This window comes from Nomascus leucogenys, chromosome 18 (assembly GCF_006542625.1).
Source record: "Nomascus leucogenys isolate Asia chromosome 18, Asia_NLE_v1, whole genome shotgun sequence".
In the NCBI taxonomy this organism is placed as follows: domain Eukaryota; kingdom Metazoa; phylum Chordata; class Mammalia; order Primates; family Hylobatidae; genus Nomascus; species Nomascus leucogenys.
In genome coordinates, this window is record NC_044398.1 from 83,368,886 (window position 1) to 83,394,440 (window position 25,555).

Below are 25,555 nucleotides of genomic sequence, written 5' to 3' on the forward strand. Positions count from 1 at the left end.
CAGAGGCCAGCAGACTAAGTTGAGATGGTAGAGCCAAGCCACTGAGAACAACGCCGCTAAATCTTGCAGGCCAGAGTACCACAGAAGAGATTGCTGTGCACGGCCAGCAATCCAGAGATCTGTAGAGGGCCCTGCTTGAGCTTCAGCCAAGTACTGATCACCACATGCATGTGAGGAAACCACCTAAGACCAGGAAAGGAACCACCCAAATGGATTATGGGATGTTGCCTGACCACAATGGAATTAAAATAAAAGTTAATAACAGAAAGATCTCTGAAAAATCTCCAAAGATTTGGAAACTAACTATGATCAAAGAAGTCAAAAAAGGAAAATTACAGAGTGGTTTGAACTTAAAAAAAAAGTAAGAAAAAAAACATAATACATTTTATGAAATGCCACTTAAACAGTGCTTAAGGGGAAAACCATAGCACTAAACATCTAAATTAGCAAAGAAGAAAAATCTTAAAATCAATGGTCTCAAATCAATGGTCTTAACATGCATCTTAAAACAAAACAAAACAAAACAACAACAAAAGGCTGGGCGTGGTGGCTCACGCCTGTAATCCCAGCACTTTCGGAGGCCAAGATGGGTGGATTGCTTGAGGCCAGGAGTTCAAGTTGAGCCTGGCCAACTTGGCAAAACGGCATCTCTAGTAAAAATACAAAAATTAGCCAGGCATGGTGGTGTGCACCTGTAATCCCAGCTACTCTGGAGGCTGAGGCAGGAGAGTTGTTTGAACCCGGGGGGTGGAGGTTGCAGTGAGCCGAGACCATGCCACTGCACTCCAGCCTGGGAGACAGAGCAAGACTCAAAAACAAAACAAAACCAAACAAAACACAGAAAAAAAGCCAATAAAACCCAAAGTCAGCAAAAGAAAGGAAATAATAAAGATCGGATTAGTGAAAGAAACCAAAATATTTTACCCCAAAATAGACTTCAACATATTTTGACATGGCTGGTCTGAGGACCTGCAAGCAGAAGTAGCCTTGCAGAGCTATCTTTTGTGGGGGGTGATTTGCATTTGTAGAGGAAGTAAATGACAGATGCAAACAGGCTTTCTCTGAAGGCCCCTTGTCCAGATCTAGGAAATATTAATGAGAGTCTGAAACTTTCAAAAGTCTGATGGGAACATTTCCCACTGGCTACCATCTCTTCTTTGTGAGGGCTGCTATCCCTGAGGTTTCATCTGCCTAGTAAGACTGCCCTTGCTAGCCAGGGCTTTCCTCTTCTCTCTCCTGTAACCTGTCTGGCCACCATAACCTGTTTCGCCATGCTTTAAGACCCTATTCTTTTTGTAATCTCAGGATGGTATAAAAGTGCAACCATCTGGCCATTTGAGTTCTTATATTTGTATGACTACTGTATACGTTAATAAATCTGTATGGTTTTTCTCCCATTAATATGTCTTTTGTCAGTTGATTTTCAGTGAACCTTCAGAGGATGAAGGGGAAACTAAAACAAGAGGGAGTTTTCCCTTGGCCCCTACAGTAGAAGTCAATAAAGTAGAAAACAGAAGAAAAATAGAGAAGATCAATGAAACAAAAAAACAGCTTTTTGGAAGATCAATATAATTGAAAAATCTTATCAGGAAAAAAAAAAAAAAAAAGATGCTGGGCATAGTGGCTCATGCCTGTAGCCCAGCACTTTGGGAGGCTGAGGTGGGCAGATTGCTTGAGCCCAGGAGTTCCAGACCAGCCTAGGCAACATGGCAAAACCCCATCTCTACAAAAAATACAAAAAATTAGCCAGGCATGGTGGCAAGTGCCTGTAGTCCCAGCTGCCCAGGAGGCTGAGAGGTGGGAGGATCTTTTGAGCCCAGGAGGTCAAGGTTGCAGTGAGTCGTGATCATGCCACTGCACTCCATCCTGGGTGACAGAGTGAGACCCTGTCTCAAAAACAAACAAACAAACAAACAAAAAAAGAGGCCAGGCGCAGTGGCTCACACCTGTAATCCCAGCACTTTGGAAGGCCAAGGTGCGCAGATCATCTGAGATCAGGAGTTTGACACCAGCCTGGCCAACATAGTGAAACCCCATCTCTACTAAAAATACAAAAATTAGCTGGGTGTGGTGGTATGTACCTGTAATCCCAGCTACTCGGGAGGCTAAGGCAGGAGAATCACTTGAACCTGGGAGACGGAGGTTGCAGTGAGCCGAGATCACACCATTGCGCTCCAGCCTGGGCGACAGAGAAAGACTCTATCTCACAAAAAAAATGAAGGAAGGAAGAAGGAAGAAAGGAAGGAAGGAAGGAGATATAAATTGCCAATGTCAGAAATTATACAAGTGATATCATTTCTACATGATTCTACACGTAGATTCTACAAATTTTAAAAGGATACAGATTCTACAAATATTAAAAGGATAATGGAATATTATGAACAATTGTATGCCAATAAAATTGATAGCTGAGATGAAATGGAAAAAAATACCTTGAATTATACAAATTGCCAAAGTTTACTCATAAAGACACAGACAACCTGAATAGCCCTATATTGATTAAAGAAATTGAATTTGTCATTAAATGTGTTCCAATAAATAAAACTCAAGGTCCAGATGGCTTCACTCATAAAATCTACCAAACATTTAAGGAAGAAATAATACTAATACTATAGAATCTCTTCCTAAGAAATTGAAAATGAGGAAAATACTTCCCAACTCATTCTATGAGGCCACTATTACTCATATGAAAATTAAACCAAAATATTATAAGAAATCTATAGCCTAATGTCCCATATTAATATAGATGCAAAAATTCTAAACAGATAATAGGAATACAAAGTTGGTTAAACATTGAAAAATCTATCAATGTATTTCTCCATATAAACAAACTAAAAACCAACTCCATATGATCATCTCAATAGATGCAGAAAAAGCACTTAACAAATTCAGCATTAATCCTGATACTAACTCTTAGCAAACTGGAAATAGGAAGACTCTTCCATTACCTGATAAAAGGCGTTTACCAAAATGTAGTTAACAACATACCTAAAGATGAAAGACTGAATGCTTTCCTTCTAAGTTCAGGAACAAGACACAGATGACTACTCAACGCTTCTACTCAATATTGTCCTTGAGGTGCTAGTTAGGGCAATCAGGGAAGAAAAAGAAATACGAAGCATCCAGACTGGCAAGAAAGAAGTATCATTGTCTATTCATAGACAGCATAAACTGCAGAAAATCCAGTGGAATCTACAAAAAAAAGCTATTATAATGAATAAGTGAGTTTGGCAATGTTGTAGGATGTTTGTACAACATTAAAAAATCAATTGTATTTCTATTCACTAGCACAGAACTATCAGGTATTGACATTAAAAAATACAAATTACAATAGCATAAAATACATGAAATCCCTAAGTATAAATCTAACAAAAAAATCTTTAATGTCTGCATATTGCAAACATTATTGCAAGAAAATTTAAAAACATAAATGAACAGGTAAAATGTTTTCATGAATCTAAAAACTTAATATTGTTACAATGTCATTCCTCCCCAGTCTATAGATTTGATATAATCCAAACCAAAATCCCAACAGGCTTTTTTTTTGTGGAAATTGACAAGTTAATTTAAAAATTCACATTGTAACGCAAAGGACCAAGAATAGCTAGCCATCTTTAGGAAAAAAATAATGTAGGACTTACATTACTGGATTTCAAGACTTATGATAAAGCTACAATAACCAAGACAGGATAATACTGACAAAGCTAGACAAATAAATAGAACAGAGAGACCAGAAATAAACTCACACATATATTGACAACTGATCTTTCACAAAATTGAAAAGCAATTCAGTTGAGGAAGACAGTTTTCTAAACAAACTAGATGCTAGAATGATAGATTGAACATCCATGTAGAAAAAAAACCATGAAGTCTGGTCCATACCTCACACTATCTATGAAATTTAATTCAAAATGGATCATAGATATAAATGTAAAATCTAAAACTACAAAATTCTAGAAGATATAGAAAACATTTGTAACTCTGGGTCACAAAGATTTCTTAGATATATCTCTAAAAGCATGATGCATAAAAGAAATAATTGATACGCTGAATTTCATCAAAATTAAAAACTGTGTTTTTGAAAGACACAGTCAAGAGAATGAATAGATAAGCCTCATACTGGGAGATAATATTTGCAAGTCATACATCTGGTAAAAATAATATATAACTCTCAAAACCTGATAATAGGAAAACAAACAACTCAATAAAGAAGTGGGCAAAATTTTGGACAGTCACCTTACCAAGAAAATGTACTGAAATAAGCACATAAAGAGAATCTCAACATCATTAAGGAAATGCAAATTAAAAGCACAATCCGCTGGGCACAGTGGCTTATGCCTGTAATCCCAGCACTTTGGGAGGCAGAGGTGGGCGGATCACATGAGGTTGGCAGTTCAAGGCCAGCCTGGTCAACATGGTGAAACCCCGTCTCTACTAAAAATACAAAAATTAGCCAGGTATGATGGTATAGGCCTGTAGTCCCAGCTACTCGGGAGGCTGAGACAGGAGCATCTCTTGAACCCGGCAGTCGGAGGTTGCAGTGAGCAGAGATCACGCCACTGCACTCCAGCCTGGGCGACAGAGCAAGATTCTGTCTCAAAACAACCCAAAACCAAACAACAACAACAACAACAAAAACAAAAATCCATGATGAGATACACTATACAACTTTTAGAATGGCTAAAAGCTTTCTTTTTTAACCACCATACCAAGTGCTGGCAAGGAGGTACAAGAACTGGAACTTTCATACACTGCTGGTAGGGAAGTAACATGGTAGAACCACACTGAAAACATTTGGGGTTTTATTAAAACAAATTCAATATTTATTTACCATACGACCCAGCCATCCTACTCCTAGATATTTACCTAAGAGGAAAGAAAATGTAGTTCATACATAGCATTTTTTTGTTTTTGTTCATTTGCAGACAGAGTCTCGCTCTGTCACCCAGCCTGGAATGACTGGCAGGATCTCGGCTCACTGCAACCTCCACCTCCCAGGTTCAAGCTGTTCTCCTGCCTCAGCCTCCTGAGTAGCTAGGACTACAGGTGGCTGCAACCACACCCAGCTAATAATTCTATTTTTTAGCAGAGATGGGGTTTTGTCAGGTTGGTCTCAAACTCCTGACCTCATGTGATCTACCCAGCTTAGCCTCCCAAAGAGCTGAGATTACAGGCATGAACCACTGTGCACGGCCATACATAGACTTTTACACAAATGTTCTTAGTAGCTTTATTTGTAATAATCAAAAACTGGAAACAACCTAAATGCCCTTCAATAAGTGGGCAACATGTATGGATAAACAAAACATAATATATCCATAAATGAAATACTCTTTAGTAATAAAAAGAAAGAAACTATAGATACACACTACAACATGGATCAATCTAAAAATAATTATGCTGAGTGAAAGAAGCCAGACAGAAAAGAGTACATACTACTCTGTAGAAAATTCTAGAAAATTCAAATCAGGCTATAGTGACAGAAAGCAGGTCCATGGTCACCTGAGGAGTACAGGAAGAGACAGGAGGGAGAGATTATAAAGGGGAACCAAGAAACTTTTGGGGGTGATAGACATGTTCACTATCTTGATTGTTGGGTTGGTTTCATGGGCATATACAAATGCCAAATTATCAAATCGCACCCTTTATGTGGCATTTATTCCATATCAAGTATACCTCTTTAAAGCTATTTTTAAAAGAAGAAAAAAAAAGATTGCTATCCCTGACATTGTTGAGCCACTTAACCAATGGACTGCCTATCTCTAAATCTTTTGATTTGATTAGGAAAAAAAAATGAAGCCATAGTAAATCAATTTTCCTGTTACTTGCAGCTGGAAGCATAACTTACCAGTGCATCTATACAACACCTTGGCTTATATAATAAAAGTCACAGAATATTCAAGCTTGAAGAGATCTTGGGAATCAGCCATTCAAAGCCTATCCTGCCTGCCCCGCTCCACCGCTGTCCCCCCCACCTTTTCTTTACAGATAAGGAAACAGAAATTCAGAAGTGTGGAGGGACTTGCCCAGACAGACACAGCAGATCTATTAGGAGCTGCAGGATGAGAGCCGCAGCGTCCCGATACCCTGACTCCGAAAGCTGGGCTCTTTCCAGTGCACCATATCACAGTCTGCCTTTTCAATTTTTAATTTCTAAATTTTATTTCCTTAAAACAACAAAGAGAAAAAATACAGGGTGGAATTTAATGCTCACAAGTAGAATTACCTAGAGGAATCATTATATGTTTTATAAATGAGGCAACAGAGCCTTGGGGTGCAGACGAGAAAGGGATATTTTCTCTTAGTCACAAAGCCAGCATTAAACACAGCCCTCTTGAGACACTGCTTGCCCTAATGATTCTCAAATATATGACTTATTTCTAGTAGTCAACACCCGCCTTTGTGAAATAAACACTCCTCTATGTATATGTGCCTGGAATAGCAATCCTGATGTTTCTAAGGGTATTCACATTTTAAAAGTGAAGTGTAAAAATTCAGTCATTTTGTGTTGTTTGACATTTTTTAAATGGCATGTCTTTTTTTTATAACTGAAAACTAAATTTGGTTTAGGTTAGGCTTACACATGAAGAGCTAAAAGGTTGTTTTATTCCTTAAATGTTCCCATCTTTGAGCAGAGGCCAAACAATGAAAATTCTAGCTGGGATAGAATAAGAACGTTATTATCACCAAGTCATGGGTAACTGAAATCTTCCTGGTTCCACATGCTATTAATATCCTGTGTGTCAAACAAAAGTTAGGAACTGCTAAAGAAAAGATTATTCAATGCTTCTTACTGAAGCACAGTAAGGAAGACTTTATTGAGGCCCTCACTATAGGTACAGTGACAACTGCAATGAGGTTTTGGAGTGGGGGAGGAAGATTGAGTTCAATTGTGAATACAGCATGAGCAAGTGGAAATTTATAGCCAAGGAGGAGAGTGGGGACCAGTGGATGGAAAACTACTGAGACGGAACATCAAGGGTAAGGGGGATTCTGACTAGACAGGCCTAACGAGATTCTTGCTGAAGACAGGCCAGAGTGATCAGACCTCACCTGGGGGATGGTGGAGGATGAGGAACCTCATCAGATATCAAGGGGGATCAGATATCAAGGGTGAATGTTGGGGGGGATTCTTGTGAAACTGACTTAGCTGGGCTCTTTGCTAAAACTGGATTTTCCAAGGAAGTGCGCTGATAGGTTCTAAAAGGTTTAGGAGCCTAAAATCTGGCCAAGCAAAGAATCTTTGTCAGAACACAGAGTGGACCTAAAGAAAGAAACTGAGGAAAATTAATATAGGTAGAGAGTTTATTTGGGTCAAGGGTGGGGACTGCAGACTGAGAAACTATTCCGAGTTGCTTTGGGCAGTGCTCCAGAGAACAAACGGCAGACACGAGTTTTTAAAAGAAAAAAGGACAAATCAGGAGAGGAGGTGATTACAAATGTTGTTTTTCAGAATTTTCATTGGTTCACAGAAATAACATTCATCAGTATTGGCTATATACATTGTTAAACTATGGGGTATGAGTTATGGTGTTCAAAGTATGGCATTGCTAGGTGGCGACACTCAGTTTAGAGTCCATACAGCAGGCGGTTTCAAGAGATGATTATTCAGCTCGAGGTGGGGAAGTGCGGCATGACTGATGCCTCATTCCTATGCTTTGCTGGGCCTGATAATTTTAAAGGAACTGCATCGCTCAGATGTTTCTTGTCTTTCTCAGTCTGTCACCTGTGTGGTTATTTTACTTTGCTTTCCTAGAGCACAGCACCAACACACATACCTTACAGAACCTTACACACATACCTTACTATCCTTCCATTATAAGAAAGGTGACTCCAAATCTGAGCTCACAGGGGATGTTGGAAAGTCAGAGTGACTTGGGGAAAAGTTATTGAAATGACTACATTTTTGACAAATATGAACGAACGATAAGGAAAGATGAAAGGAATTGTAATCACTCAGCCACAGACAAGTTAAGAAGATATTCAATCTCCACCAGATATTATTTTCAAGACTTCCTGACCAAATTCTGCTGAAATTGTTCACGACATTAATTACACAGTAAGAAAGACGCTGATATTTGCCTCTCTGATATCCATTCCAGCTTCTTCTTCACCAAGCAGAAACACAGTTTTGTTTAGGAGTGGCACAACCTGACAAAAATCCTCTCCCTGGCCAAACTCTAGCTAGGCCCCTCTGAGCCCTCTTCTTGGTTAGGCCTCAAACTCGGCCTATAAGAATGACAGACTCTTGGCACAAATGATTTCCACCCTTTACCCTCCATATATATGCATATATATATATTTGAGACGGGGTCTCACTCTGTCATCTAGACTGGAACACAGATGCTCAATCTCGGCTCACTGCAACCTCCGCTTCCCAGGCTCAAGTGATCCTCCAGCCTCAGCCTCAGCCTCAGCCTCCCGAGAAGCTGGGAATACAGGCATGAGCCACCACACCCAGATAATTTTTATATTTTTTTGAGAGACAGGGTTTCGCCATGTTGCCTAGTTGGTCTCAAACTCGAGCTCAAAGCAATCTGTCCACCTCAGCCTCCCAAAGTGCTGGGATTACAGGTGTAAGCCACTGCACCTGGATAACCCTCCATATATATATATATATATTTTTTTTTTTAATTTTTTTTTTAGACAGAGTCTCGCTCTGCCACCCAGGCTGGAGAGCAATGGCGTAATCTCGGCTCACTGCAAGCTCCGCCTCCTGGTTCACGCCATTCTCCCGCCTCAGCCTCCCAAGTAGCTGGGACTACAGGCGCCCGCCACCATGCCCTGCTAATTTTGTTTCTGTATTTTTAGTAGAGACGGGGTTTCACTGTATTAGCCAGGGTAGTCTTGATCTCCTGGCTCCTGGATCACGATGGTCTTGCGATCTGCCCGCCTTGGCCTCTCAAAGTGCTGGGATTACAGGCGTGAGCCACCATGCCCGGCCCATGTATTTTTAAAAAATCTTTGACTGCAAGGATTTTACTATGTATTTTTATGTTTAATTCATAGTAGGTGCATATACTTATGCACTTACTATGGTACATAGTAGGTACGTATATTATGGGGTACATGAGATATTTTGATACAGGCATACAATGCGTAATAATCCCATTATGGAGAATGGAACATACCCTCCATATTAAGAGACTTCACCAGACACTAGGGTTGTTTCTAGTGTCGTTAAAGTGCCCCCTTAAAGTACCTGCCTGAGAAAAGCAAAGGCTTCGAGGAGAATTCACTATTTGTTTTTAGCCAACCCCCGAGAATAAGCCCCACCACTTTCAGAGCATTTACTATAAAGGGCTTACAATTGAGGATCCTCTTGCTGCCCACTTTGAGATATCTAGGTATCACCTGCAACTCAGGGGTGTCTTACTCAAGCATGTGAAGGTAATTCCTTTACAATGATAATCATCAGGAAGGAAGGGGCCTCTGTCTCCCAGCCTGTGTGGAATCCTAACTTCAATAAATGCCAGCTGGCAGATGCAGCTGCCTCACAGGCGTTTACACTGACCAACCCTTGTAACTTTTCACCCTAACCCTACTGAGCCCCACTCAACCCCTCCCTGCTGCCTCATTCTCCCTTTATTTTTTATGGAGACACGGTCTCGTTTTGTTGCCCACAGCCATGTGCCACCACACCTGGCTAATTATTATTATTTTTTTTTTGTGACAAGGTCTCAACTCCTCCTGCCTCCACCTCCCAAAGTGCTGGGATTACAGTTGTGAGCCACAGCACCAGGCCCATTCTCCCTTTAAAACACCCACTCACTTCTGTGCAAATCAGAGTTGAGTTCAGTTCACACTGGACCCTCTTCCCTACTACAATTGTGTATTATGGGCTAAAAGCTGTCCTTACCACTTTAGTGTCCAGCTTTATTTACCTTGGATGGTGCTGAGTAAAATTATTCCCCCACCCCATTCCCTGCAGCAAAGGGTGGCCAGGGGACACTCACCTGACCACTGAGACATACGCTGAGTTTCTGGGAAGACATTTTTCTCTTGCCCTCCTGCACTCCTCCCTCACACCTTCTTTTCTGATGGCACAGGGACAGGAAGCCTGGAGATGCAGCAGCCACCTGGAAATACGAGGTCACAAGCATAAGGAAGACACAGCAGGTAGCAGACTGCCTCCTGAAATTCTACTAAGATGTTTCTCAGGCATTTCAGTCACAACATGCCCAAAAAGGAACTCTAGGTCTTTCCATTTCTACCTTTGGAATTTCCGATTTTGATAAATATTAGCACCCATGTGTTGCTATGGTCAGAAACTTGGCACATATCATTGACTGACCCTTCTCCTCGCAGACTCCTTGCATTCATTTTTTAAAAAATTGCGGCACAATATATATACAATTTACCATTTCAACGATCTTATTCAATTTTTTTTTTTTTGAGACAGGGTCTCGCTCTGTCGCTCAGGCTGGAGTGCAGTGGCACAATCTCAGCTCACTGCAACTTCTGCCTCCCAGGTTCAAGCGATTCTCCTGCCTCAGCCTCACAATCTTTTTAATTTTTATTTTGTTTTATTTTTTGTAGAGATGGGATTACAGGCGTGAGCTGCCACACTTGGCCATTTTAACCATTTTAAAGTATACAGTTCAGTGAGCTTTGACACATTTACGATGCTGTGCAAACATCACCATTATCTAGTTCTAGAATCTTTTCACCACCCCAAAAGAAAGTCCCATATTCATTAAGCAGCACTTCCTATTCCTCCCTTCCTCCAGCTCCAGGGACTAATTTGCTTTGTGTTTCTGTGGATTTGCCTATTCTGGATGTTTCATAAAAATGAAACCATATAATATGTGGCGTCTGTGTCTGACTTCTTTCATTCAGGATAATGTTTGCAAGGTTCATCCATGTTGTAACATGTATCAGTACTATTCCTTTTTGTGGCCAAATAATATTCCATTGTATGGATATACCACATTTTGCTTATGCATTCATCAGTTGAAGGACATTTGGGTTGTTTCAATCTTTTAGCTATTGTGAATAATGCTGCTATGAGCATTTGTGTTTAAGTTTTTGTTTGACCATCTCTTTTAAATTTTCAGGGTTATATACTTGAGAGGAATTGCTGGGTCATATGGTAATCTGTGTTTAACTTATTGAAGAACAATCAACAATTTTCCACAGCAGCTACCTAATTTTACATTTCCACCAGCAAAATATGAGGGTTCCAATTTTTCTGCATCCTCACTACACTTATTATTTTCTGGTATTGTTTTTAATTATAGTCACCCTAGTGGGCATGAAGTGGTATCTCACTGTGGTTCCACGTTGTATTTCCCTACTGACTCATGATGCTGAGCATCTTATAATGTGCTTTGTTGGCCACTGTATACATTTCTTCTTTGGAGAAAAGTTCATTCAAGTCCTTTGTCCATTTTTATTTATTTTTATTTTTTTGAGACAGGGCCTTGCTCTGTCACCCAGGCTGGAGTGTAGTGGTGTGATCATAGCTCACTGCAGCCTCAACCTCCTGGGCTCAAGCAATCCTCCTGCCTCAGTCTCCCAAGTAGCTAGGGCTACAAGTGAATGCCACCATGCCCAGCTAATTTTTAAATTTTTTGTATAGACAGGGTCTAACTCTGTTGCCTAGGCCTGTCTTGAACTCCTGGCCTCAATAATCCTCCTGCCTCAGCCTCCCAAAATGCTGGGATTGCAGGTATGAGCCACCACACCCAGCTGCACACTTTATTTTTTTTTAAAATGGCATCTCACTCTGTCACCCAGGTTGGAGTGCAGTGGCATGATGTTGGCTCACTGCAACCTCCACCTCCTGGGTTCAAGCAATTCTCTTGCCTCAGCCTCCCAAGTAGCTATGATTACAGGCGTGTGCCACCACACCTGGCTAATTTTTGTATTTTTAGTAGAGACGGGGTTTTACCATGTTGGCCAGGCTGGTCTTGAACTCCTGACCTCAAGTGATCCAACCACCTCAGCCTCCCAAGGCTGAGAATTACAGGTGTGAGCCACTGCGTCCAGCCTCCACCTGCACATTTAAAATGGAATTGTTTGGTTTTTAGTTGTAAGCATCCTTTATATATTCTGGATACTAGACCGTTATCAGATGTGTGATTTGGTGAATATTTTCTCCATTCTGTGAATTGTTTTTTCAGTCTCTTGGTAGTATCCTTTGATGCTAGAGGGGCCAAGGGAAAACTTCCCCTTTGCCCTCTGAAGGTCTGCTGAAAAATCACCTGAAAAAAGGCAGATTAATAGTGGAAAATGATATGCAAACTTACTAGCCTGCATGGGAAAAAAACACAGAATGATTGCCCAACCCCACAATGGGGCACAGATAGTTACATTCCCTTCTTCTTATTGGGGAAGGGAGGCAATGAATTGTGGATAATTTTAGCAGGGATAGTAAATGATTTTTAGGGGAATTCAGTGGGCTTGAAGAACAAAGTCTGTTTGAAGGACAAACTCTGTTGAACCCACAGAGCCGACGATGGTTCTTGACAAAAGTCTGTCCTGGTGTGTTAACAGATTTCAGTTCTTCTGCGATACGAGTTCAGTTAATGAAAACCCAAGGAAGGGACCAGAGGTAATTGCTTTCTTCTTCTTCATTTTTATTTTTATTTTTTTTTTGTAAAAAGTAGTTAGCATTTAATGAACCTCACTCCATGTGGCTTCAAGCCACCAGGACACAGGCCCCCCGTGACTTCCTTAATCTTCTCTTCAGCTCTTCCGCTGAAGAATTTGGCCTTCACGATGACAGGTTGCTTTGGGAGCTTTCCCTTTCCCAGAACTTTGTAGTAGCCCAATAGTGCCACGGCAATGATGGGAGCAGCCCCAGTGTTGTTTTTAGCAGCATTCACCCGTGTCTGCTCACTGACCGAAGTCCACAGTTTGTCAAGGTTGATAGTTGGGCAGAAGCTCTGGTTCCCCTTTAAGTGGTAATGCCTCATACTAACTTTCCCAAAGTAGCCTGGGTGGTATTTGTTGAAGCTGATCCTGTGGTGATGCGTGCCACCAGCAGCATTACTGTGGCCTCTGGGGTGCTTCTGGTGCTTCCCTATGGGGTTGTGGCTGCGGCTCATGTGGCCCCAAAGTTTCCGGGTCTTCCTCGGTCTGGATGGCATGTTGGCGGCCCAGACGAAAGAGCAATTGCTTCCTTCTTTGGTGAGTCCAGACTTGAGGCAGATTTGAGAACTTAGAGAACTTCATCCTGAGCTTAGGGAGAGACAAAAGATCGAGAGGTAAGAGGCAGGGGGAGGGTCAGAGAGATCTTGAGGCTTCTTGCTCAGTTCAGCATGTCAAAGCGCCATACTTTGGGGTATCAGTTTCTGAACACCAACAATGTATAAAAGTTTTTCACTTTGTTGAAGTCCATTTCATCTACTTTTTCTTCTGGTGCTTGTGCTCTAAGTGTCTTACATCCATTTTTGAGTGTTTTATTCCATGCACAGAGTATAAGGATATTTTAAATACCTCAATCTGATCATGACTCCCTCGCTTAACACCTTCAATAGTTTCCCATTGTATTTAAGATAAAGTTCAAAATCCCCTCTATGGACTACAAGGCTATGCCTGATTTGGTCCCTGTCCTCCTTTGGCCTCATTTTTCCATATTTTTCCTCACCTTCTTTGCCTTCAGTTTCTCAAGTATAACAGGCTCTCTTAAATCCCAGGACCTTGTCACTTGCCATGGTTCCTGCCTGGAGTGGTCATCCTCGCCTCTTCTGTACTTTGCTAATTCAATTAATTCATCATTTTAAGTGTCACCTCCACGGGAAAGCCTTCCTTAACCCTCTGCTCCAAACTTATTCCCAGCTTACGAAAGGTGGAATTTTGCAAGCCAATTGTTAAACACCGCCATTATTATAAATTAAGTGGTATACATTTACAATTAAGTTATAATAAAAACAAATGCAATAAACACTCAAAACTTTTCATGTTCTGATTATTTTATTCTATTCTACATTTGTGCTTCTGAGGTCACAATGGAAATAGAATGGAACGTGTGGTGGAAATAGAACGGAGTGGCCTGCTACTGTGTGTGTATCTTGTGCTAGCTAACCCTGCTGTAGTGGCAGGAGAGCTTGACATCAGCCATGGTGGGAGTATTTGAGCAAAGACTACAAATCAGGCTGGTTTAGTGAGGCTTTTTGGAAAGCAGGGGTTAACATTCACACTGCCAGTCAGATTTCCCATTACATGCTGACATGGCATCTTGAACTTGTCTACTGTGGTCCTTTCCGTGGATGGAATCTTTCAATTTGTTATCTGAAATAGTATATTTAATGTCTGTGTTTCTTATAAGAATGTGAACTCTGGGAGGGAATGGGGTGCACATTGTTCCCTACTGATATCTGTATCGCCAGCACCTAGCACAGTTCTTGGCACTTGATAAATACTTAATCATTTGTTGACAGAATGTCAATAAGGCCCAAGAAGCAAAGTCCAATGTTTTAAATATAGATGGGTTGATGGCAGGCATTCATCTTGGAAAGTATAAAGTTTTCCATTTCACTCATTGGCTACCTTGAGGGTTTAAATATTGATGATCATTTGATTATATTCAAAGCTTACCAGGTTTAAACATTTCTTTGGTGCCTTTTTAATTAGATGATAGCTAGTGATGGCCAAAGGCAATTTGACCTTGCCTATGTATTAGTTCTCCATGGCTGCCATAATAAAGTAAGCCACCCAAACTGGATAGTTGAAGACAACAGGGACACTTTCTCTCACAGCTCTGGAGGCTAAAAGTCTCAAAAATCAAGGTGTTCACATGGCCATGCTCCCTCCAAGACTCTGGATAGACTCCTCCCCTGACTCTTCCTAGCTTCTGGTGGTGTCCAGCAGTCCTTGGCATTCCTTGGCTTGCAGCCGCATCACTCCAGTCTCCACTTCCACCTTCCCAGAGTCTCCTCTTGTATTTTCTCAACATCTTCTTATAAAGACACCAGTCATATTGGATTAAAGGTCCACACTACTCCAGCAGGACCTCATCATAATTAATTACATCTAATTACCCTATTTCCAAATAAGGTCAGATGCTGAGGTACTGGGGGTTAGGATTTCAAGATTGCTTTTTTGGGGGACATAATTCAACATAACACCCTGCAAGTGGCCTGTTTCATACAGTGCATGCCTGGCATATTACAACCAACTGGACCACGCAGGTTCCAGCTCATCTATACAGCTTCATGTGATTTGTCTATAAGGCTGTTTATTTCCTCTAGCTCCAGATCTTGCCTTCGTTATGAGTGGGGAGTATCTCAGAACCCCCAAATGACCTCAAGCCCAAATATAATCATTATATTTGTTTTGTTAGAAATGAAACGACCCACAAACCATAACTGCCAGGGATTAGAACCTGGCCTAAAAGCACAGAGACATACTTTTAGCCCCAGGCTGGGATACCTGAGAAGAGGGAGCGATATTTGGGCCAATTCTATATAAGCATTGAAATGCCGGAAGTGATCACTCCCCTCAGGTACTTCTAGTGAAAGAGGTGGTGAAGGTAAAGCGAGGCCCAGCCCTTCTGAGTCGTTTCTCCATAAAAGCAGATTATGTTTCTACATCCTTCTGGGGACACTTATTTTCAGTAAGAATTGGTATAGACAATGTTTGTCAAGCTAGAAAGATCCAGAGAAGTTACCCAAATCACTCCTTTATTCTACAAAACCCAGAAGACCAGAGAGGGGGCCTGTCTTGCTCAGGGTCATCAGGTTAGAGAGTGACAACGCCCAGGCTAGAAACCAGGTGGTCTCCATCCTGGGTAGGTGCTTAATCCACTGCTTTGCTGTAGCTTTGCGGCGTGAAGATTATGGTTGCAACGGCCAGCATCTTTTCCCTTGGTTCAAATGTAAGGTTAAAAACCCAAGGGAAGAGTATGGAGAGTAAACCACTATAGACACGCTTCTGATATCCAGGAAACGACATGTCCACTATGACTTCCTAATGAGAAGACAGAAAGTTACATATTCTTTTTTTTCCTGGTCAATACAACATAGTAGGATTGCTACCACTAGAAGCATTATGGGAGAACAAAACACACGAGTATTAATGAGGCAGGTTTAACTCTTACTAACAAAATACTACCATCTTTGCAATCAGTTCTACAAGCACTAGATTTGGAGTTCTACAGTCCAATTTCATTTTATTTAGAGACTTAAGATTGTGAAATAGGAGCAGGAAAACCATTATCATCTGCTGTGATTGTACTCTTACATCCCAGAGACCAACACAGCTCTCATTCTCCATTCCTGCGAAGGTAACTGAGTTAAAAGTGATTACCATTGTTAAAGTAAATTTGGCCTGAGAAAAGCCACCATACTGGCATACTTGAGTCCTTACATAATAACTGCAACCAAACTAAGTATGTAAATAAACTGAAAATCCAGCTTAGGAGTATGCTTTTCTAACAGATAGCTGAGTCTCAGCCAATCACAGCAGCCATGCTTCAGTCAGTAGCAGGCAGCCACCGGCTCATGTTCAAATAAGGCAAGCACTGGACTGTAACCCGTCCAGTTGTTTCTGTACCTCACTTCCATTTTCTGTACATCGCATTTCTGTTTCTGTTCATAAGTATTATTTGACCACAGTATTAAACTCCATGGGAGCCCCAGTTTCTCTGAAACTGTTTTGGTGCTGAGAACTGCCTGATTCATTTTTTGCCCAATTAAACTCTACTAAATGTAATTTGTCAAATGTTTCTCTTTTAACATCATTATTAAGTACTCTGATTTTTTAAAAAGGCTCTGGAAAATTTCTGGTTAAATGTGGTAGATTAGACACTTACTTGTATCTCCACTGTCCCATGAAATCCCACTAAAGTGAGAGTAAAGGGGGAAAGAAGGCAAACCACAAGTTCTAAGGGATTGGAAATGGAGACAACTGAGAAAAAAAATCAACAGAAAAAAATACTGGGAGCTGGAAAGAGAAGAATGTGCATTGACTGATTTATCAAACCGAGGGAAACAGAACCCCAAGCCTGCAGTAGGAAAAAGCAGCAAGAAGATAACTCACTCTGCCGAACATGGCAGAACCTGGGACTCGGAAAGCAGGGGTGCGGAGAAGGGCTGCAAACAAGGCAGCTTAAATAAACGGGAGCAGCAAGGCTCCCAGATTCCCTCCTTGACCTACACAGCAGGTGATGCCCTTTCTCCAATCCTGGCAGGAGACTGAAGGTTTACTCTGTGGAGAAACCAAATCAGAGAAGACTTGGGGATCCAAGCCAGGCCTGAGACACCCTAGCGAAATTGGGTGAAAGTCTACATACCAAATGAAGAGATTTCATCCTTCTTCTCCTGCTGCACCCTCGGAACACCAGCAGCCAGGCATTTAAAAATCCATGCAGGAGATGAGGGGATTTGACTCTGGAGCCTCTGACTAGCCCAAGTTAGATCCCGACAAGTGGGTAGTTGGGTGTGGGGTGGTGTTCCACTGTGAAGAGATTGGGCCTTGCCTGATCTCTCAACAGTGGTTCTCAAACTCAGCTGCACATTAGAATCACCTGGAAAGCTTTAACATGTGCTAATGCCTTGAGATTCTGACTTAATTAGTCAGAAGTACACAGCCCCAGCATCAGGAGTTTTAAATGTTCCCCAGGTGATTCTAATGTACAACTAAGCCTGAGAAACTCTACTTTAATAAAACCTATCCCTTAACACCTTCTCGTAAGTGCCTCATTCCTGATCTTTTCAAAGAACCAACTTTTTTAGTTTGATTGATTTTCTCTATTCTTTGTCCATTTTCTGTTCCATTGATTTCTGATCTTATTTCCTTTCTTCTGCTTACTTGGGTTTAATTTGCCCTTCTTTTTCTAGTTTCTTACGGTGGAAACTTAGAACACTAATTTTTGACCTTTTTTCTTTTCTAAAAGCAGCATTTGATGCTAAAAATGATCTTAAATCACTGCTATAGCTGCATCCCACAAATGTCGTTATGTGGGGCTTTCACTTTTGTTCTGTTCAAAGTATTTCCTAATTTCTCTCATGATTTCCTTCCTTGGCTTATATTTGGAAGTATGATTGTTTAATTTCCAAGTATTTGGGGTTTTTCCAGATATCTTTCTGTTATTGGTTTTAATTGTGTTGTGGTCAGATAATATGCTTTGTATAATTTTGATCTTTTTATGTATTAAAACTTGTTTTATGGCTCAGAATATGTTCTACTTTGGTGAATGTTTTATGTTCACTTAAAAAGAATGTGTATTCTGTTGCTGGGTGGAATGTTCTATAGTTGTCAATTAGTCAAATCAGTTGAGAGTGTTACACAAATTGCCTATATCCTGACTTTTTTTTTGCATGTTATTATTGTCATAAATTTTACTTTACAGGTATTTTAAACCCTGCAATACATCTTTTCTAAAATTTAAATAATTATATTCAAAATAAAATTTGAAATAAGAAAAAATGTCTTCTATAATTACCTACATATTTATAATTTTCAGCATTCTTCATTCTTCCTCAGCCTCCCAAAGTTCTGGGATTACAGACATGAGCCACTATGCTTGGCCAGCATTCTTCATCATTAAGTGTAAATCCAAATTTCCATTTGGTATCAATTTGCTTCCTCTTGAAGACCTTCCTTTAACATTGTTTTGTATTGTAGGCCTGCTGGCAATTAATTCTCTCTGCTTTTGGTTGTTTGAAAAAGCTATACAAGCAGCCAACAAACATATGAAAAAATGATCATCATCACTAATCATCTGAGAAATGAAAATCAAAACCACAATGAGATACCATCTCACACCAGTCAGAATGGCTATTATTAAAAAGTCAAAAAATAACAGATTCTGGCAAGGCTGTGGAGAAAAGGGAACACTCATACACTGTTGGTGGGAATGTGAATTAGTGCAGCCACCGTGGAAAGCAGTTTGGATATTTCTCAAAGGACTTAGAACTGCCATTTGACCCAGCAATCTCATTACTGAGTATATGCCCGAAGGAAAATAAATCATTCTACAAAAAAAAACATGCATTCGTATGTTCGTCACAGTGCTAGTCACAATAGCAAAGGCATGGCACCCACCTAGGTGCCCATCAACAGTAGAATGGATAAAGAAAACGAGGCGCATAAACACCAGGGAATACTACACAGTCACAAAAAAGAACAAAACTATGTCCTTTGCAGCAACATGGATGTAGCTGGAGGCCATCACCCTAAGCAAATTAACACAGGGACAGAAAACCAAATATTGCATGTTCTCACTTATAACTGGGAGCTTAACATTGAGTACGCATGGACATAAAAATGGAAACAATAGATGCTGGGGAATACTAGAGCGGGAAGGGAGGGGGATGTAGACTGAAAAACTACCTGTTGGGTACTATGGCCACTGTCTGGGTTATTTTGAAGGTATCACTTCAGTGTCTTATGAATTGTATAGTTTCTATTGAGGTCTACTTAGTTTTGTTTGTTTGTTTGTTTTCCTGAGACAGAGTCTCACTTTGTCACCCAGGCTGGAGTGCAGTGGCGTGATCTCGGCTCACTGCAACCTCTGCCTCCCGGATTCAAGCAATTGTCCTGCCTCAGCCTCCCTAGAAGCTGGGATTACAGATGCGTGCCACCACAACTGGCTAATTTTTTTTTTTTTTTTTGTATTTTTAGTAGAGATGGGGTTTCACCATGTTGAGCAGGCTGGTCTCGAACTGGCTGGTCTCGAACTCCTGACCTCGTGATCTGCCCACCTTGGCCTCCCAAAGTACTGGGATTACAGGTGTGAGTCACCGTGCCCAGCCAAGGTCTACTTTAATTTTTATCTTCAATTTCTAAATGTAAATTTCCCCCCTCTGGCTGCTTTTGTGATTTTCTTTTTATTATTGATTTTTGGCCATTTGTGATTTTCTTAATGTTTCTTCTACTTGCAATTGGGATTCTTGGATCTGTGTATTCATAGTTTTAATCAAATTGGGGACTTTAAAAAAAGCCATTCTTTTCTCAAATATTTTTCTGTACTCCACACACTCCGCCCCTGCCATTACATGTATGTTAGAAAGCTTGCTATTTTCACACAGTTTACTGGGGCTCTATTCAATGTTTTCTGTCTTTTTGTCTCTCTGTGTTTCATTTTAGGTAGTTTCTATTGCTATATCATCAAGTTTACAGATCTTTTCTTTTGCAGTATCTAATCAGTGAATCTTATCCAGTACACTTTTCATTTCAGATATGGAAAAAATATATATGGCTTGATTTTCTTAGAGCAGTTTTAGGTTTACAGCAATATTAAAGGGAAGGTACAGAGACTTTTCATATACTCCCGACCCCACACTTGCACAGCCTCTCCTATTATCAACATTCCCCACACAATGGTACATTTATTGCAATTGATGAACCAATATTGGCATATCATAATCACCCAAAGTCCATAGTTTATCTTGGGTTCACTCTTGGAGTTGCATATTCTGTGGATTTGGACAAATGTATGATGTGTTCCACCATTATAGTATCGTACAGTGTACAGTCATCTCTTGGTATACGTGGGGGATTGATTCCAGGACTGCCTGCATATAACCAAATCCACACTTACTCCCATCCCACAGTCAGCCCTGCAGAACCTACATATATGAAAAGTTGGCAGTCCATATACTCAGGCTTTGCATCCCACAAATACTGTATTTTCAATCTATGCATATTGTTGAAAAGAATATCCACGTATATCGATCCCTCATTGTTAAAGGGCCAACTATAGTTTCACTTCCCTAAAAATCCTCTGTGCTCCACCTATTTGTCCCTTCCTCCCCACTAGCCCCTGGCAACCACTGATCTTTTTCATGTCTCCACAGTTTTGCCTTTTCCAAAATGTCATTTAGTTGGGAACACACAGTACGTAGGCTTTTCAGGTTGGCTTCTTTCACTTAGTAATATACATCTAAGATTCTTCCATGTCTTTTCATGGCTTGATAGCTCATTTCTTTTTAGCACTGAATAATACTCCATTGTCTGGATATACCACAGTTGATTCATTCACACACTGCAGGACATCTTGTTTGCTTCCAGGTTTCAGCATTTGTGATTAAAGCTGCTATAAACATCCATGTGCAGTTTTTCACATGGATATACATTTTCAGCTTCTTTGGGTAGATACCAAGGAATACAATGCTGGATCATATGGTAAGGGTATTTTTAGTTTTGTAGGAAACTGCCAAACTGTCTTCTAATGTGGCTGTACCATGTTGCACTCCCACCAGCATTGTAGCAACAAGTAAGAGTTCCTGTTGCTCCACATCCTTGCCAGTGTATGGTGTTACCAGTGTTCTCGATTCTGGCCATTCTAATAGGTATTTAGTGGTATCTCATTGTTTTAATTTGCATTTCCCCTTTGACAGATGACGTGGAGCATCTTTTTATATGCTTATTTTCCATCTACATGTCTTCTTTGATGCGGTGTATGTTAAGGTCGTTGGCCCATTTTTAAAATTGGGTTGTTTGTTTTCATATTGTTGAGTTCTTTGTGTATTTTGGGTAAGAGTCCATTATCAGAGGTGTCTTTTGGAAAATTTTGTCCCAGTCTGTGGTTTGTTTTCTCCTCCTCTTGACATTTTCTTTCATAGAGCAGAAGTTATTAATTTTAATGAAGTCCAGCTTATCAATTATTTCTTTCATGGATCATGCCATTGGTGTTGCATCTAAAAAGTCACTGCCATAACTAAGGTTATCTCGATTTTCTCCTGTAAGTTTATATAGTTTTGTGTTTTATATTTAGATCTAGGGTCATTTTTAGTTAATTTTGTAAAGAATGTAAGGTTGATGTCTGGATTAATGTTTTTGCATGTGGATGTCCAGCTGTTTCAGCACCATTTGTCGAAGAGACTGTCTTTGCTCTATTCTGTTGCCTTTTCTCATTTGCCGAAGACCAGTACACTATATTTATGTGAGTCCATTTCTGGGCTCTCTATTCCGTTCCATTTGATCTACTTGTCTATCCTTCTGCCAACACCGTACTAACTTTATTATAACTTTGTAGTAAGGTTCGAAGTCAGGTAGTGTCAGTCCTTCACCTTTGTTCATCTCTTTCAATATTGTGTTGGCTATTCTGGGTCTTTTGCACCTCTGTATAAACCTTAAAATGAGTTTGTTGATATCTGCAAAATAACTTGCTAGAATTTTGATTGGGATTGCATTGAACATACAGATTAAGTTAGGAAGAACTGACATCTTGACAATATTGGGTCTTCCGGTACATTAATATGGGATATCTTTTATTTAGTTCGTCTGTAAGGAATTAGTATAATTTCTTCCTTAAATATTTGGTAGACGTCATCAGTGAATCCATCTGAGCATAGTGCTTTCCATTTTAGAAGGTTATTAACTATTGATTCAATTTCTTTAATAGATATAGGCTTTTTATATTATCTATTTCTTCTTGTGTGAGATTTGGCAGATTGTGTCTTTCAAGGAATTATTTCATTTCATCTAGGTTATCAAGTTTGTGGGCTTAGAGTTGTTCATTGTATTCCTTCATTATCCGTTTGTTTGTTTCAGACAGAGTCTCACTCTGTTGCCCAGGCTGGAGTGCAATGGCATGATCTCAGCTCACTGCAACCTCCACCTCCCGGGTTCAAGCGATTCTTATGCCTCAGCCTCCTGAGTAGCTGGGATTACAGGCATGTGCTACCACGCCAGGCTAATTTTTGTATTTTTAGTAGAAACAAGGTTTCACCAGGTTGGCCAGGCTGGTCTCGATCTCCTGACCTCAGGTGATCCACCCGCCTTGGCCTCCCAAAGTGTTGGGATTACAGGCATGAGCCACTGTGCCCAGCCTAACAAATTTAAAATAACAGAATTTACACTAATGCCTGATTTCAGATCACAATGGAATTAAACTCAAAATCAGTAATATAAAATTAACTGGAAAATCCCAAAATACATGGAAATTAAACAACACACTTCTAAATAACACGTGTCAAAGAAAGCTCAAGAAAAATTTTAAAATTTGTGAACTAAATGAAAATGAAGACACGACTTATCAGAATTTATGTGCTACAGAAAAAAACGGTGCTTTGAGGGAAATGTATAGCATTGAATGCATATACTAGAAAAGAAGAAAGATCTAAAATCGGTAATTTAAGTTTCCACCTTAGGAAACTAGAAAAAGTAGAGTAAATTAAACCCAAAGAAATAATAAGAATTAGAGCAGAAATCAATGAAATTGAAAATAGAAAATCAATAGAGTAGATCAATTAAAATAAAAGCTGGTTCTTTGTAAATATCAATAAGTTTGATAAGCCTCTAGCCAAGCTGACTAAGAAAAAGAGAGGACATGCATTACTAACATCAGAAATGAAAGAGGGAAGGGACATCACTATAGATCCCATGGACATTGAAAGGATAACGAAGGGCTGGGCGCAGTGGCTCATGCCTGTAATCCCAGCACTCCCATATATCTGCATATCTATATATCTATATGTCCTATTAATTCTGTCCCTCTAAGAGAACCCTGACTAATACAGTGATAGAGTGAGACTCCATCTCAAAAAAAAATTATGAGAGTATGTTTTATGGATCAGAACATAGCCTGTCTTGGTGAATGTTCTATGTAAGCTTGAGAAGAAAGTATATCCTGCTATTGTTGGATGAAATAGTCAATTACATCTAGTTGATTGATGGCATTATAGATATATAACAGAGTTCAACTATATCTCCACGGATTTTTTTTTCCTTCTGGATCTGTCCATTGCTGATAGAAGGGTGTTAAGTCTCCAGCTATGATAGTGGGTCCATCAATTTCTCCTTGCAGTTCTCAGTTTTTGCCTCATGTAGCTTAATGCTCTGTTGTTAGGTATGTACATGTCAAGGATTGTTATGTCTTCTGGGGGAACTAACCCCTTTATCATTTTGCCCTTCTTTATCCCCAGTAATTTTTCTTACTTTGAAGACGGTTTTGTCTGAAATTAATATAGCTACTCTTTCTTTCTTTTGATTATTAACATCATATACTATTTTCCATCCACTTAAATTTAGTGTGTATGTGTCCTTATATCTAAAGCAGGTTTCTTATAGATAACATAGAGTTGGGTCTTGTTTTTTTTTTTACCAACTTTGACAATCTCTGTCTTTTAATTGGTGTATTTAGACCACTGGTTTTCAAAGTAATTGTTGAAATATTTGAATTAATATCTACCATATTTGTTACTATTTTCTATTTGTTGCCCTTGTTCTTTTTTTGTTTTTGCCTTCTACTCTTTTTCTGCCTTTTGTGATTTTATTGTATTTTATTTATTTCCTTTATTGCTTCTTGCAGAGCTGGGCTAACTGATAGGCATGACCCATAGTGCCCAGAGTCAGTTCTTTTGTGATTTTATTTTATTATTTATTTATTTTTGAGACAGCCTCTCACTCTGTTGCCCAGGTTGGAGTGTAGTGGTGTGATCTCAGCTCACTGCAATCTCTGCCTCCTGGGTAGAAGTGATTCTCCTGTCTCAGCCTCCTGAGTAGCTGGGATTACAGGTGCATACGAACATTTCTGGCTGATATTTGTATTTTTAGTAGAGGTGAGGTTTTGCCATGTTGACCAGGCTGGACTTGAACTCCTGACCTCAAGTGATCCACCCACCTTGGCCTCCCAAAGTGCTGGGATTATAGGCGTGAGCCACTGTGCCTGGTCCTTTATGTGATTTTTTTTTTTTTTTTTTTTTTGAGACGGAGTCTCGCTCTGTCGCCCAGGCTGGAGTGCAGCGGCGCAATCTCGGCTCACTGCGAGCTCCGCCTCCCGGGTTCACGCCATTCTCCTGCCTCAGCCTCTCCGAGTAGCTGGGACTACAGGCGCCCGCCACCATGCCCGGCTAATTTTTTTGTATTTTTAGTAGAGACGGGGTTTCACCGTGGTCTCGATCTCCTGACCTCGTGATCCACCCGCCTCGGCCTCCCAGAGTGCTGGGATTACAAGCGTGAGCCACCGCGCCCGGCCTTATGTGATTTTAATTGGACATTTATATTATTCTATTTTCTCTCCCTTTTTTGGCATTTAGGTACACTTCTTTATTTACTTTTTCTAGTGGTTACCCTGGAGTTTGCAAAATGCATTTACAATGAATCCAAGTCTGCTTTCAAATAACACCACACAGGTAGCACGAGTACCTTTTAATAACAAAATATAGAATGAGCATCCCAAATCCAAAAATCCGAAACCGGATATGCCCCAAAATCTGAAACTTTTTGAACATTGACATGGCACTCAAAGAAATGCTCACTGGGGCACTTTGGACTTTGGATTTTCATATTTGGGATGCTGAACCAGTAAGTATAAGGCAAACATTTCAAAATCTGAAAAAAATCTGAAATCCAAAACACTTCTGTTCTCCAGCATTTTGGATAAGGGATACTCAAACTGTAATCCTATTTCTTCCCTCCTGTCCCTTGTATCTTTGCTGTCATTCATTTTACTTACATATAAGCAAGTATATACACATAAGTCACATACATAAGAATAGCAATTGAATACATTGTTGCTATTATATTTTGAACAAACTGTTATCTGTTAGAAAGATGTAATTGAGTTTTTCTCAGTTCCTCTCCCCAGTTAGATGGAACAGGATGGCTACAGTGGGCCAGAGTTGAGTGTTTCCCTTCTCCAAGGTCAGTTAGGCTCTGA

The 25,555-nt window shown here is 40.2% G+C and overlaps 1 protein-coding gene and 1 pseudogene across 1 annotated transcript; one reads left to right on the top strand and one right to left on the bottom strand.

Annotated features, from left to right (window-relative positions):
* Positions 1-11,715: 11,715 nt before the first annotated feature.
* On the top strand, positions 11,716-19,687 carry LOC115831165 (putative uncharacterized protein encoded by LINC00596). Its single transcript, XM_030797783.1, has 2 exons — positions 11,716-11,898; positions 19,625-19,687. Exons 1-2 carry the CDS (start codon positions 11,716-11,718, stop codon positions 19,685-19,687), a joined length of 246 nt encoding a protein of 81 aa, XP_030653643.1.
* Positions 12,644-13,094, bottom strand: LOC100596421 (annotated as a pseudogene).
* Positions 19,688-25,555: the final 5,868 nt, after the last annotated feature.

Excerpts from the sequence above, each read along its gene's own strand:
- LOC115831165 (XM_030797783.1), top strand. The coding sequence starts at position 11,716 with ATGGCATCTCACTCTGTCACCCAGGTTGGAGTGCAGTGGCATGATGTT. Across the intron at positions 11,899-19,624 it reads GAGACGGGGTTTTACCATGT|CGAACTCCTGACCTCGTGAT; the intron begins TGGCCAGGCTGG and ends ACTGGCTGGTCT.